The sequence below is a fragment of the Argopecten irradians genome, chromosome 2, assembly GCF_041381155.1.
Source record: "Argopecten irradians isolate NY chromosome 2, Ai_NY, whole genome shotgun sequence".
Lineage (NCBI taxonomy): Eukaryota > Metazoa > Mollusca > Bivalvia > Pectinida > Pectinidae > Argopecten > Argopecten irradians.
The window spans coordinates 31,410,723-31,423,885 of record NC_091135.1 but is presented as its reverse complement, the minus strand read 5'-3'; the positions used below and the strand labels follow the sequence as shown (position 1 = coordinate 31,423,885).

Genomic DNA, 13,163 nt, shown 5'->3' with positions numbered 1-13,163 from the left:
TTTTCTAACTTGAGTGTCTTTATCAGTATTACATTATCTAACTTTGAGTGTCTTTATCAGTATCACATTTTCTAACTTTGAGTGTCTTTATCAGTATCACATTTTCTAACTTTGAGTGTCTTTATCGTTCATTTCTAACTTTGAGTGTCTTTATCAGTATCACATTTTCTAACTTTGAGTGTCTTTATCAGTATCACATTTCTAACTTTGAGTGTCTTTATCAGTATCACATTATCTATATTTGAGTGTCTTTATCAGTATCACATTTTCTAACTTTGAGTGTCTTTATCAGTATCACATTTCTAACTTTGAGTGTCTTTATCAGTATCACATTTTCTAACTTTGAGTGTCTTTATCAGTATCACATTTTCTAACTTTGAGTGTCTTTATCAGTATCACATTTTCTAACTTTGAGTGTCTTTATCAGTATCACATTTCTAACTTTGAGTGTCTTTATCAGTATCACATTTTCTAACTTTGAGTGTCTTTATCAGTATCACATTTTCTAACTTTGAGTGTCTTTATCAGTATCACATTATCTAACTTTGAGTGTCTTTATCAGTATCACATTTTCTAACTTTGAGTGTCTTTATCAGTATCACATTATCTAACTTTGAGTGTCTTTATCAGTATCACATTTTCTAACTTTGAGTGTCTTTATCAGTATCACATTTTCTAACTTTGAGTGTCTTTATCAGTATCACATTTTCTAACTTTGAGTGTCTTTATCAGTATCACATTTTCTAACTTTGAGTGTCTTTATCAGTATCACGTTTTCTAACTTTGAGTGTCTTTATCAGTATCACATTATCTAACTTTGAGTGTCTTTATCAGTATCACATTATCTAACTTTGAGTGTCTTTACAGTATCACATTTCTAACTTTGAGTGTCTTTATCAGTATCACATTTTCTAACTTTGAGTGTCTTTATCAGTATCACATTATCTAACTTTGAGTGTCTTTATCAGTATCACATCTTCTAACTTTGAGTGTCTTTATCAGTATCACATTTTCTAACTTTGAGTGTCTTTATCAGTATCACATTTTCTAACTTTGAGTGTCTTTATCAGTATCACACATTTCTCTAACTTTGAGTGTCTTTATCAGTATCACATTTTCTAACTTTGAGTGTCTTTATCAGTATCACGTTTTCTAACTTTGAGTGTCTTTATCAGTATCACATTTTCTAACTTTGAGTGTCTTTATCAGTATCAGTATCACATTTTCTAACTTTGAGTGTCTTTATCAGTATCACATTATCTAACTTTGAGTGTCTTTATCAGTATCACATTATCTAACTTTGAGTGTCTTTATCAGTATCACATTTTCTAACTTTGAGTGTCTTTATCAGTATCACATTTTCTAACTTTGAGTGTCTTTATCAGTATCACATTATCTAACTTTGAGTGTCTTTATCAGTATCACATTATCTAACTTTGAGTGTCTTTATCAGTATCACATTATCTAACTTTGAGTGTCTTTATCAGTATCACATTATCTAACTTTGAGTGTCTTTATCAGTATCACATTATCTAACTTTGAGTGTCTTTATCAGTATCACATTTTCTAACTTTGAGTGTCTTTATCAGTATCACATTATCTAACTTTGAGTGTCTTTATCAGTATCACATTATCTAACTTGTATTAATGTTCCTGAACCTTTTTTAAACTTTGAGTGTCATCATGTATCACATTATCTAACTTTGAGTGTCTTTATCAGTATCACATTTTCTAACTTTGAGTGTCTTTATCAGTATCACATTTTCTAACTTTGAGTGTCTTTATCAGTATCACATTATCTAACTTTGAGTGTCTTTATCAGTATCACATTTTCTAACTTTGAGTGTCTTTATCAGTATCACATTATCTAACTTTGAGTGTCTTTATCAGTATCACATTATCTAACTTTGAGTGTCTTTATCAGTATCACGTTTTCTAACTTTGAATGTCTTTATCAGTATCACTTTTTCTTTCTTGTATTAATGTTCCTGAACCTTTTTTTCGTCATTTCTATTACTCCTGACATGGTATATACCTTAACTTACCTTATCCTTAATAAAATCTCAACATATTTTTGACTTTTAAAACCTCATCAAAGAGAGACTGTCAGAGATGCACAACTGCCATTGGCTTACATTGGAGAGATTTTCAGAGACATGCATCACATATTGCCAAAGGAGATTTTTTTGGACTTCATTATTACTGCAAATGACTTACCATGGAAAGACTTTAACAGATGTACTATAGACTTACAAAGGAGATGTTTTTGAAGATATTGGAGATTGAGTTACAGAGGGGATGATTTTGGACATATTGGAGATACTTACGGAGGGGATGTTTTTGGAGTTGGATTAAAAGATAATCTCAGCTGTTCCTGTGGCGGGAGATCGAAGTCTGTTGATAATGAAGTGGAATCATCCACGTCTAAGAAGGAGCCACCTTTAACTGACTGACCCAATAGTGGCTTTCTGGAACAGCCAATATAAAATTTAAGTTATTAGTCTTAAACTTTGGATTTCTAGACTATTTCAAATGCCCTTGTATCCATACAGAAAAATGGAACTTGACAGGAGTTTATTGAATGACAAAGTAAAGGACAAAGCATGATGGGATAGACATGAGCAATGAGTTTTATCAATTCTACCATAACATTACATCTAATCTGTCAAGAGTTAATTGATTTCAAATCTGTTTGCTATGGATGCAATTTCTGTTTGTAATATACCATAATGAATGTTCTCATGGTTACATTTGTCAATGATTGAAAAAGTAGACCGCCTGTTTTCTGTACATATCCACTGATTTCCATCTGAGGGGATTGAGAGTTTGGTTCAACTAAAATTTTGGCTTTCTTAGTCTAAATGTTCTAGTCTTCATGACTAAAAAACCCTGCACCATCCAACTATGGCATGTGTTCTAAATTCATCAATAAATCTGTCAAAGCATATTGGTCAGTGGTGATTGGTCCAGAAGTAGACAACTAGGATAGAATGAAATCTCTATGTCTCATCTTTAGGTTACACTCACGCTTGTCGTGCAGCAGTGGATGCAGCAAGTGGACGGAACTGCTGCTCCTCAATTGATGTTGAAAACACATCACTTGTTGATAATTTGGAATCCATTGTACACTGAAATTAAAAACAATGCTTAATGATGTGTTACGATATTAATTTCAACAAAAACTGCATCAATATCAATGGAGAACAAGAAGTCATGCCTATTTCTCACCTGGATGTAGCTACAGCATACTTAAGCAGTTGAACCTGATCAACTTAAGCATTGGTTTCCATCAAAATGTTCATTACATAATCAAGTATCTACTCAAACTCAAATATCTTTTACCTACTCAACAAAGCATAAAAGGGATTTCATGTGGAAAAAGTATTCAGCATGTTATTAAAATGCATTTCCACTATTGATATCAATTTTGTTTTTTCACTACTTTTATTTTTTTTTATAATTATAATTAATCACTTGCAATTGTCTACCAAAACTTCACTTGTAGGCCTAGTAATTACAATAACTATGTTTTATTATGTTTCAAGTTTGTGTTCTTTTAGGTCAAAAACAAGCTGCCCTGTACAGGTGAAGGTGAAATCTCTTCTTACATGCCAGTAGAGTCCGGAGTACCCCAGGTATCTGTTTTAGGACCAAGTCTATTTCTACATTATATAAATGATTTGGCTACTGGTTTAAATCTAGAGTAAGATTATATAATTATTTGCTGATGATACAATAGTATACCTGACTATATCATCTGAGCAGGATGCTTAGTGTCCCCAGTCTGACCCTGATAAGTTGGCGGCATGGGAAAAAGACTGGAGTATGTCCCTTCATCCGAGCAAGTGTAATGTTCTATCTATTACATGTAGTCGCTCCCCAAAAAACTTTGCTTACACATTACATGGCCACACTCTAGAACATGTAAACTCTGAAAAGTACCTAGGTGTAACCTTAACATCAGACTTGACCTGGGGGAAGCATATTGGAAACATCAGTCACAAGGGCTTAGGCAAACAACACTCTTAGCTTTTTATGACAAAACCTTAAAAATTAACTCCAAATGCATGAAAGAACAGGCATTTAAATCATTAGTGAAACCATCTGTTGAATATGCATGTACCGTTTGGGACCCTCATCTCGAAAGTGACATCTCCCAAATTGAAATGGTTCAACGTAGAGGTGCACGTTTTACTCTAAATTGACCTAGGAATAGATCTAGTGTTAGCGACATCCTGGAAATTTTAGATTGGCCGTGTTTAGAAACCCAAAGGAAAATTGCCCGCCTATTCATGATGTACAAAATCCAAAACAACTTAGTCGCTATTGATCTAATAACAGATTACTCCCCTCTACGTGTCCATCTAGAAACCAACACGATCTTTGCTTTTAAACTTTAAACATCAACCCTATGTTTTCAACCCTATTAATTTCAATGTGGCTTTTTCTTTTTCTTCTTCTACAAGTAGTGTATTCCAAAAATTCACATTAATTTCCAGTCCGGCAAAATCTTGCTCAGTTCGGATTACTCACAGTCCTTGTCGGTCCGAAGGGCCGACCATTTTTTTCAGCTTCCGCGATGTCTGCACTCACGCAAAGTATGAAAATAGTCAGAACGTTGGCTGGGGATACTCAAAACGGGAGAAGAAGCAGAAGACAGAACACAAGTTCAGGGAGAATCCTCTTTACTGTACTCTGTATGTATTGTTAATGTCATATGCATGTTAAATTGTATTTTTGTTGTTGTAATTTATTTCCTATACATGTCCATTGCAGTGGTCAAAATCCATACAATTATATGCAGAAACATTTTATGATACAATATACATAGCATATAGGTTTCTGTCCAATGGAAGTTGTATTTAAAATGTTTTACCATCTTATCTTTTAAAATCCAAAGAGGTAACGTTAAGCAGATAAATTATGAAATTATCTTAATGTTGATCATTCAATGCAATAGTCTATAATCTACTGAAGTATATCTTAAATGTTTTTAATGTCACACTGGGGATGAATGTGTTTCCAAAATTTGAGACTGGGATATCTTTTAGCATAATATTCAGTAGGCTGTTGTGTAAAACTGTTTCTATCAGTAAGAGTTGAGAGGTCACCGTGACCATGGCCTAAACAGCTAATATTTTGGCACGTAATAAAAGTAACTTTTTTTCAAAATCAATCAAATAGTAACCAATATATTATTTTAATCGCATATGAATATGTCGTTACTTAAAATCATTAAACTCAAAACTGTAAACGCAAGTAGACAACCTAACACTTTCACAACTAAGCGCGCGCATTTCAACTTATCAACTCGCACCGTGTCGTGTTTACACTTTTTATCGGTGGAGTTGGTCTAACAACACGAGTACATTTGACGTTTTATATCGTCTATACGTTTGCTTCAAGTTCTTAGTAAACGAAAAAATATCAGCTATCGCTTCGATCATATAACTTGCCTGATTTCATGTCGTAACCATAATGTTGATCGTGTCTGGTGATTTTCTCCTTTTGCCCATTTTCAATTTTGATCGGAAACTGTGTCGGAGCACGAATGTAAAGTGAGCTGTGATTGGTCAAAAATGATTTCTCATTCAAGCTCTCCCCTCCTGCCTTCAACACTTTCACGCCTGGCAAATTATAAGGTCGTTAATCTTGAAATATGATTATAAGTAAAGCGATCATTTTAAAGTCAAGGAATTCATATCAAAGTTCCATGATATTTAAAAGTCAGTTCATAATAACGATAAAAGTTAATTAAACTGGGATCTACATGTACATTGTAAATACCCACTTTGGTTAGAGTTTCTAAAGACTTGTGTGTTTTTAATCTACGTATTAAAGGTCATACCTCCTTTTAAATATATATATATGATAAAATCTTAATTACATAATTCCCCTTTGCTTGGTCAAAAAGTTTAACAAAATGAACAGGGCGCCAGCCTGTAATTATTTTTTTTTATATTGTAAAATTTTTAGCATACTGCCTTTTAAAATGGGAATGTAAAACGAGATCGATAATTTTGTAGAATCGCAAAAGTTATTAACTTACCGTTAATACTACACTCATCATCATCTTATGAAAAAGATAATAATGAAAATAATGTGTATGTGTTAAGATTAATTGGCTTTGCTTGTGCTTCATGATAAATTTCTTTTTGGGCATTCAGTTTGTCTTGTCTTAGTTCAACCATTGTTAGATTATAATTATACAGTATTGTAGGCCTATCGTCAAAATAGTATTTTAGAGCTACATATCAACTAAAAACCTTTAGCATTTCCTGTGCTGGACTTTTTTTCACTCCACAGTTGAAAATGGCACAAATATAAGGTGGTACCCGTGTGCATTTTGAACAATATGCAGGATATTTTATTTATTTATTTATTTATTTTGCGAGAAAGCCTTAGGTTTTTTTTCTTCATATAGGAAATATGTTTTTTGATATTGTACTTAATTTTTGCCTTACATGTAACAATGTCAGACTATAGTAGAACGTGTAACTTCATCTATTTATCCATGTATGTAAAATAATGTCCCGCTAGGTCCTATCGTCGTTATTTTTTTTTTATTTTATTTTTTAATCGTTTATTTTCATATTTTTTTTTTAAAATAGATTCTCATATTAAGTAGATCTATTTACATACGTGAATATTAAATGGTTTACAGTATAGAAGAGTGACATTGTAGATGGAAAACGAAACTAAACACTCTCGTTATCATCAATGCTATATACAGTTATTTTTAAACAAATATGATAAAGGACGTTTTAGCTTGCACTTTAACACTCACAAAAGGAAATTGATCTGTATCTATTTTGTTGTATGCTAACTTCATTCAGAACATTTGATTAGAAACAATACATGTATTTCGTAACGTTACTGCAACATTAAAAATGTGTAAAAAAATATCTCTCGAGACACTCTAGTTGTAAATTCCCCAACCTTGAGCAGCGTTCACGTTTCTGGGGCATTAGATGATGTTTTTGTAAAGAAGGAAAAAAAACGACAAACTGTTGTAAAAGGTATAATTCGAACTCTAGTCCAGGGCACCTTGTAACCTATGACCCTTGACCTTGCGTGTGTGTACTGTTGTGTTTGTAGTGTTAGGCGCGTGGTGTGAAAAGGAAGGTGTGTACAAGGCCTCGGGACAACAGTAACAGGAAGAATAACAGGGTGAGTGTGACATTGTGTAAATTATAGAATGTTTTAATCGTCAGCAGGACGAATATGTGTGATTGTAACTACCGTGTTCAACGACAGATTATCGCTATTAGGCCTAATGATTCTGATACATCAGCATTATCCAGTTGTCAGTTTAGCTTTGAAGAGTCCTTCCTGAACAACTAAATCAACCGTTATCGATTGTAGAATCCTTAATGAGGAAAAGGTGGCTTGGCGCCATGGTGATTATCAGCATAATCGATTGTCAAAAGACACCAAACGAGAAGTATAACATAGGGGAACTGGTCCATTTGTGTACAAATTCTGTCATGCAGATCACTACAAATTAATATGTTAACCAATATGTATACAATTAAAGCAAACACCCCCGTACTTCTGCTTTCCTTGTGTAACAGAATAGGAGGAAATGTAGCGGCCAGACCAGGATTCGAACCAGGGACCCTCCAAACACTAGCCGAGTGCTCTACCCACTGAGCTACCTGGTCACAGATGATCGACCCAGTCAAATCCCGCTACACTTTAATGACCTTTCTCGAAGTCTTCGCCCTCAAAGACATACGAGACCCTTTAATACATCGCCACCATGGGTTATTTATTTGAGGGCAAATTTTGTAACAGGAGAGAAGAAAATGTAGCGGCCAGACCAGGATTCGAACCAGGGACCCTCCAAACACTAGCCGAGTGCTCTACCCACTGAGCTACCTGGTCACAGATGATCGACCCAGTCAAATCCCGCTACACTTTAATGACCATCTAACCATCCACTATGGCTGCCTGGTCAAACTTTGAGATTGATTAAACACATTCTGTTGGGTACAATTTTATGATGAAATCCCATGCATCAATGATGAATATTAATTGTATTTGTTATTGTCATAGATTGAACAGCCTTCAGAACAGCCATTTTCCGTGATTGCTGACACAACAATTTTGACGTCACAATGATAATGATGTCATAATACCAAAGTGTTTGAAGTTCATAGACTATATGAATGCAAAATGCGCTTGGTAAAGTTACATAGTGGGATTGCAGTGAAAATGTAAATATATACATGTGTATCTTTTACACATACATGTTTGAATTGAAACATAGTACATGTATATAGCTTATACTGGTATACATATTCCTTAATTGATTTTTACTTTCTAGATCTGCCTGTGAAGTATTTTGGAATATATGTTTATAAATTTAAGTTTAATGGCTTTTAAATATTTTCTCTGCCTTGTAATTTGCAGACCAAAGTTTAAAGACAATGCCACGCCAGCTGAGTACATCGTTGTCAGATTTGATGCTTGCGATCTCTGCCTTCTATGTCTCCCATCACTGGTATGAACACAAACACCACAATGCAGCGATAGGGATGTTCATTCAAGGCTGTGCGGCCTCCATGGGGATCTTCCGTTTTGCCATGGAACAACCTCAGGGAACACTTGTCTATAAAGCTCACAAACTCCTGTCCTGGTTGGCTGGTGCCGTTGGTGTCCCCCTGATTGCTCTCGTGTTTTGTTATAAATACGGATCTGCAGCACTGGCCAATAAGATATCAATATTCATTGTTTGTATTCTGTTAGTTGTAGTGTTTCTCCCACCCAAGAACAGAGAACTTTGCTCTCAGGCAGTGTCAGGATTTTCTATCCTCACCATGGCAACACTGTGTGTTATAAACAAAAACTGGTTTGGATTCGGAGCCTGTGTCGTGTATGCAGGTGCTGGCATCCTTTTTGGTTCTGATGGAAAATTACTGGACATTCCAAAAGTAGATTTCCTACACTATTTTTTAATTGTTGGCAATACACTTTTTAAACTGGCTCTCTAGAGAAGATGACAAGGTGTGATGAAACACAGTAGTGTGATTCTACTTTTATTAGACATGTTCGCTTGTGGCGACAGAATTCAGATTAATGAAATACAAGTTTTATGTTTTCATACTAAAATCTCGTATCAGATACTATGGCATTTTAGCTGTGCTGAACATTGACACATTTAAGCACCTTTGAAACTTCATCATGGGATCTGACAAAAACGCTTTGAAGTGCTTGTCTTTTTGGACAAGAAGCTTAGTACTTGCCCAATGAAATTATGAATCAGACCAAATGTGCCTGAGAAAATCAAACATAAACTCTCTATGCTTAAATCAGTAAAACTGATAAACTGATATCATCCTCAAGTCTGTGGTGCTGAACTTTTGTAAAGGATCAAAACAACATCTAATAAAACTTGTCATTATCAACATTTTAATATACTAGTAAAGGCTATGTTTTATTCTTAAAAGTACATTGAAAAATCTGCTTATCTGATGAAAAAGATGCCAATTAAATTAACTTCTTGGTTGATTGTAATTTGTTGACATCTATGGACTAGACATCTGTGGTTATCAGCATATAATTGATCAATTTTGTTTGATGATTTTGACGAATCATAAAATCAATTGGGTTATTTCTTATTTGTCAAATGTGATTTTAGTGTTAATATTTTGAATTGATTGCAATGCAAAATATTTTGAAACTAGTCATGTGTAAGCATTTTATCACAGCATTAAAAGGGTTGTATTGGATTTTACAATTAACAGTACAAGGGAGACAATCAAATTAGTTCTCTGATTAGGCTAACTTCTCAGAAGACTTTCTAGCTTATAGATTAAAGAGGTTCCAGAATCAGAAAAGCTACAGATTTAGTGATTGTAAATTACTTCCTAGAAGTAGAAGATGGCAAATCAAATTAGACGACCCTCTCTTACCAAGCTTGACTCGTTATTGCAATATGATAATCATGTATATATATTTGAGTAAAAAGTCTTACCGACTTAAGTAATTGACCTAAAGTAATATGAGATCTTTGATAAACATTTGCTTGTTGAGGTTTGTTTTCCGAAATAAAAAAAGAATGTTACAAAGTTTAGTTACACTGAAATATTTCTCCATGACCAGAGACAAATTATCTGTCACCCTGGGAACTTCAAGTTGCTGCTGTTTGTGCTCCGATACTTTATCACATATAATGTAACAATTGGAATAATTATCTAATAAAGCTTTAAAAATGTATTTAGTATTGAGAAATGACTGACACAAAAATGTCTTTGTGAACTAATATCTTACCTGTATATATAATCATGAGTTGGGAGTGGTTGTAAGGTGTTGTACCAGTATTTGTTGTTTAACTATTTACAGATCAGTCAATCATTAAGATATGTGTTGGTATCCAGTTTCAGCAGCTCTGGGCCTATCAAATATACTGTAATAAGTTAATAACAAAACATGTAAGAACTCTTTATGTCCAATGGGATATTAGGGAACTATCTATTTTTGCATTTTTTGTTTGTTTTCATTTTTCCATCCCTCCTTCTATATATATCGTCTTCTCTAGGCTTCATCTTCTTTTCTACCAATCACCAGAACTGTTTGCTTTAATCACAGGTTTATCCTGACAAGGTAATGTGTCATATACCTGTATGACCTTTGACCTACATCTAAGGAACCCAGACTTTCTGACACTTAAAGTGGATTAGGATGTCAATTATCTTAGATGAGCAACCATTGAGATATTCTGTCTCTAGGCACCACTATACCACTATTTGGACTGGGGACCACCATTTGGATGTTTTGTCTGTGGGGACAGCCATTGGGATGTCCTGTCTGTGGGGACCAATATTGGGATGTTCTGTCTGTGGGGACCACCATTGGGATGTTCTGTCTTGGGACCACCATTTGGAAGTTCTGTCTTGGGACCACCATTTGGATGTTTTGTCTGTGGGGACAGCCATAGGGATGTCCTGTCTGTGGGGACCACTATTGGGATGTTCTGTCTGTGGGGACCACCATTGGGATGTTCTGTCTTGGGACCACCATTTGGATGTTCTGTCTTAGGACCACCATTTGGTTGTTCTATCTGTGGGGACAGCCATAAGGATGTTCTGTCTGTGGGGACCACTATTGGGATGTTTAGTCTGTGGGGACCACCATTGAGATGTTCTCTGTTTGTGGGGACCACCATTTGGATGTTTTGTCTGTGGGGACAGCCATAGGGATGTTCTGTCTGTGGGGACCACTATTGGGATGTTCAGTCTGTGGGGACCACCATTGAGATGTTCAGTCTCTGGGGACCAATATTGGGATGTTCTGTCTCAGGGGACAGCCATAAGGATGTTCTGTCTGTGGGGACCACTATTGGGATGTTCAGTCTGTGGGGACCACCATTGGGATGTTCTCTGTTTGTGGGGACCACCATTTGGATGTTTTGTCTGTGGGGACAGCCATAAAGATGTTCTGTCTGTGGGGACCACTATTGGGATGTTTAGTCTGTGGGGACCACAATTGGGATGTTCAGTCTCTGGGGACCAATATTGGGATGTTCTGTCTCAGGGGACAGCCATAAGGATGTTCTGTCTGTGGGGACCACTATTGGAATGTTCAGTCTGTGGGGACCACCATTGGGATGTTCTCTGTTTGTGGGGACCACCATTTGGATGTTTTGTCTGTGGGGACAGCCATATGGATGTTCTGTCTGTGGGGACCACTATTGGGATGTTCAGTCTGTGTGGACCACCATTGGGATGTTCTCTGTTTGTGGGGACCACCATTCGGATATTCTGTCTTGGGACCACCATTGCGATGTTCTGTCTGAGGGGACCACCATTTGGGGTGTTCAGTCTCTGGGGACCAACATTGGGATGTTCTGTCTCTTGGGACCACTATTGGGATGCTCTGTGTGTTGGGACCACCATTGGGATGTTTTGTCTGTGGGGACCACCAATGGTATGTTTTGTGTGTGGGGGACCACCATTGAGATGTTCTCTGTCTGTGGGGACCACCATTGGGATGTTTTGTCTGTGGGGACCACCATTGGGATGTTCAGTCTCTGGGGACCACCATTGGGATGTTCTGTGTGTGGGGACCACCATTGGGATGTTCTGTCTGTGGGGACCACCATTGGGATGTTCAGTCTCTGGGGACCACCATTGGGATGTTCTCCGTTTGTGGGGACCACCATTTGGATGTTTTGTCTGTGGGGACAGCCATAGGGATGTTCTGTCTGTGGGGACCACTATTGGGATGTTCTGTCTGTGGGGACCACCATTGGGATGTTCTGTCTTGGGACCACCATTTGATTGTTCTGTCTGTGTTGACAGCCATAGGGATGTTCTGTCTGTGGGGACCACCATTGGGATGTTCAGTCTGTGGGGACCACCATTGGGATGTTCTGTCTGTGGGGACCACCATTTGGATGTTTTGTCTGTGGGGACAGCCATATGGATGTTCTGTCTGTGGGGACCACTATTGGGATGTTTAATCTGTGGGGACCACCATTGGGATGTTCTCTGTTTGTGGGGACCACCATTCGGATATTCTGTCTTGGGACCACCATTGCGATGTTCTGTCTGTGGGGACCACCATTTGGATGTTTTGTCTGTGGGGACAGCCATATGGATGTTCTGTCTGTGGGGACCACTATTGGGATGTTCAATCTGTGGGGACCACCATTGGGATGTTCTCTGTTTGTGGGGACCACCATTCGGATATTCTGTCTTGGGACCACCATTGCGATGTTCTGTCTGAGGGGACCACCATTTGGGGTGTTCAGTCTCTGGGGACCAACATTGGGATGTTCTGTCTCTTGGGACCACTATTGGGATGTTCTGTGTGTTGGGACCACCATTGGGATGTTTTGTCTGTGGGGACCACCAATGGTATGTTTTGTGTGTGGGGACCACCATTGGGATGTTTTGTCTGTGGGGACCACCATTGGGATGTTCTGTCTCTTGGGACCACCATTGGAATGTTCTCTTTGTGGGGACCGCCATTGGGATGTTTTGTCTGTGGGGACCACCAATGGTATGTTTTGTGTGTGGGGACACCATTGGGATGTTTTGTCCCACCATTGGGATGTTTTGTCTGTGGGGACCACCATTGGGATGTTCTGACTCTTAGGACCACCATTGGAATGTTCTCTTTGTGGGGACCGCCATTGGGATGTTTTGTTTGTTTGT

General features: G+C 37.1%; 2 protein-coding genes and 1 pseudogene across 5 annotated transcripts in view; 2 read left to right on the top strand and 1 right to left on the bottom strand.

Moving 5' to 3' along the window:
- The window catches only part of LOC138315140 (centrosomal protein of 192 kDa-like), a 54,306-nt gene extending 48,762 nt beyond the window's left edge, over nucleotides 1-5,544 (bottom strand). For both annotated transcript variants that reach the window (XM_069255924.1, XM_069255925.1), the window contains exons 1-3: nucleotides 5,457-5,544; nucleotides 3,028-3,128; nucleotides 2,328-2,468 (exon numbers count right to left, since the gene is read on the bottom strand). In XM_069255924.1, the coding sequence (XP_069112025.1) occupies nucleotides 2,328-2,468; nucleotides 3,028-3,122 (236 nt within the window). In that variant the 5' untranslated portion in view covers nucleotides 3,123-3,128; nucleotides 5,457-5,544. The remainder of the gene's footprint in view (nucleotides 1-2,327; nucleotides 2,469-3,027; nucleotides 3,129-5,456) is intronic.
- Nucleotides 5,545-7,031: 1,487 nt separating this feature from the next.
- LOC138315139 (transmembrane protein 276-like) lies at nucleotides 7,032-9,418 on the top strand. 3 transcript variants are annotated; one of them, XM_069255921.1, is made up of 2 exons: nucleotides 7,032-7,170; nucleotides 8,416-9,418. In XM_069255921.1, the coding sequence occupies exon 2, from the start codon at nucleotides 8,433-8,435 to the stop codon at nucleotides 8,994-8,996; it is 564 nt and encodes a 187-aa protein (XP_069112022.1). In that variant the 5' UTR covers nucleotides 7,032-7,170; nucleotides 8,416-8,432; the 3' UTR covers nucleotides 8,997-9,418. The 3 variants fall into 3 exon arrangements, with proteins under 3 accessions (XP_069112022.1, XP_069112023.1, XP_069112024.1); XM_069255922.1 differs by lacking the exon at nucleotides 7,032-7,170 and adding an exon at nucleotides 7,177-7,400; XM_069255923.1 differs by lacking the exon at nucleotides 7,032-7,170 and adding an exon at nucleotides 7,177-7,444.
- Nucleotides 9,419-10,356: 938 nt separating this feature from the next.
- LOC138316597 (uncharacterized) lies at nucleotides 10,357-13,149 on the top strand (annotated as a pseudogene).
- Nucleotides 13,150-13,163: the final 14 nt, after the last annotated feature.

Coding starts and splice junctions, on each gene's coding strand:
- LOC138315139 (XM_069255921.1), top strand. CDS start 8,433: ATGCCACGCCAGCTGAGTACATCGTTGTCAGATTTGATGCTTGCGATC.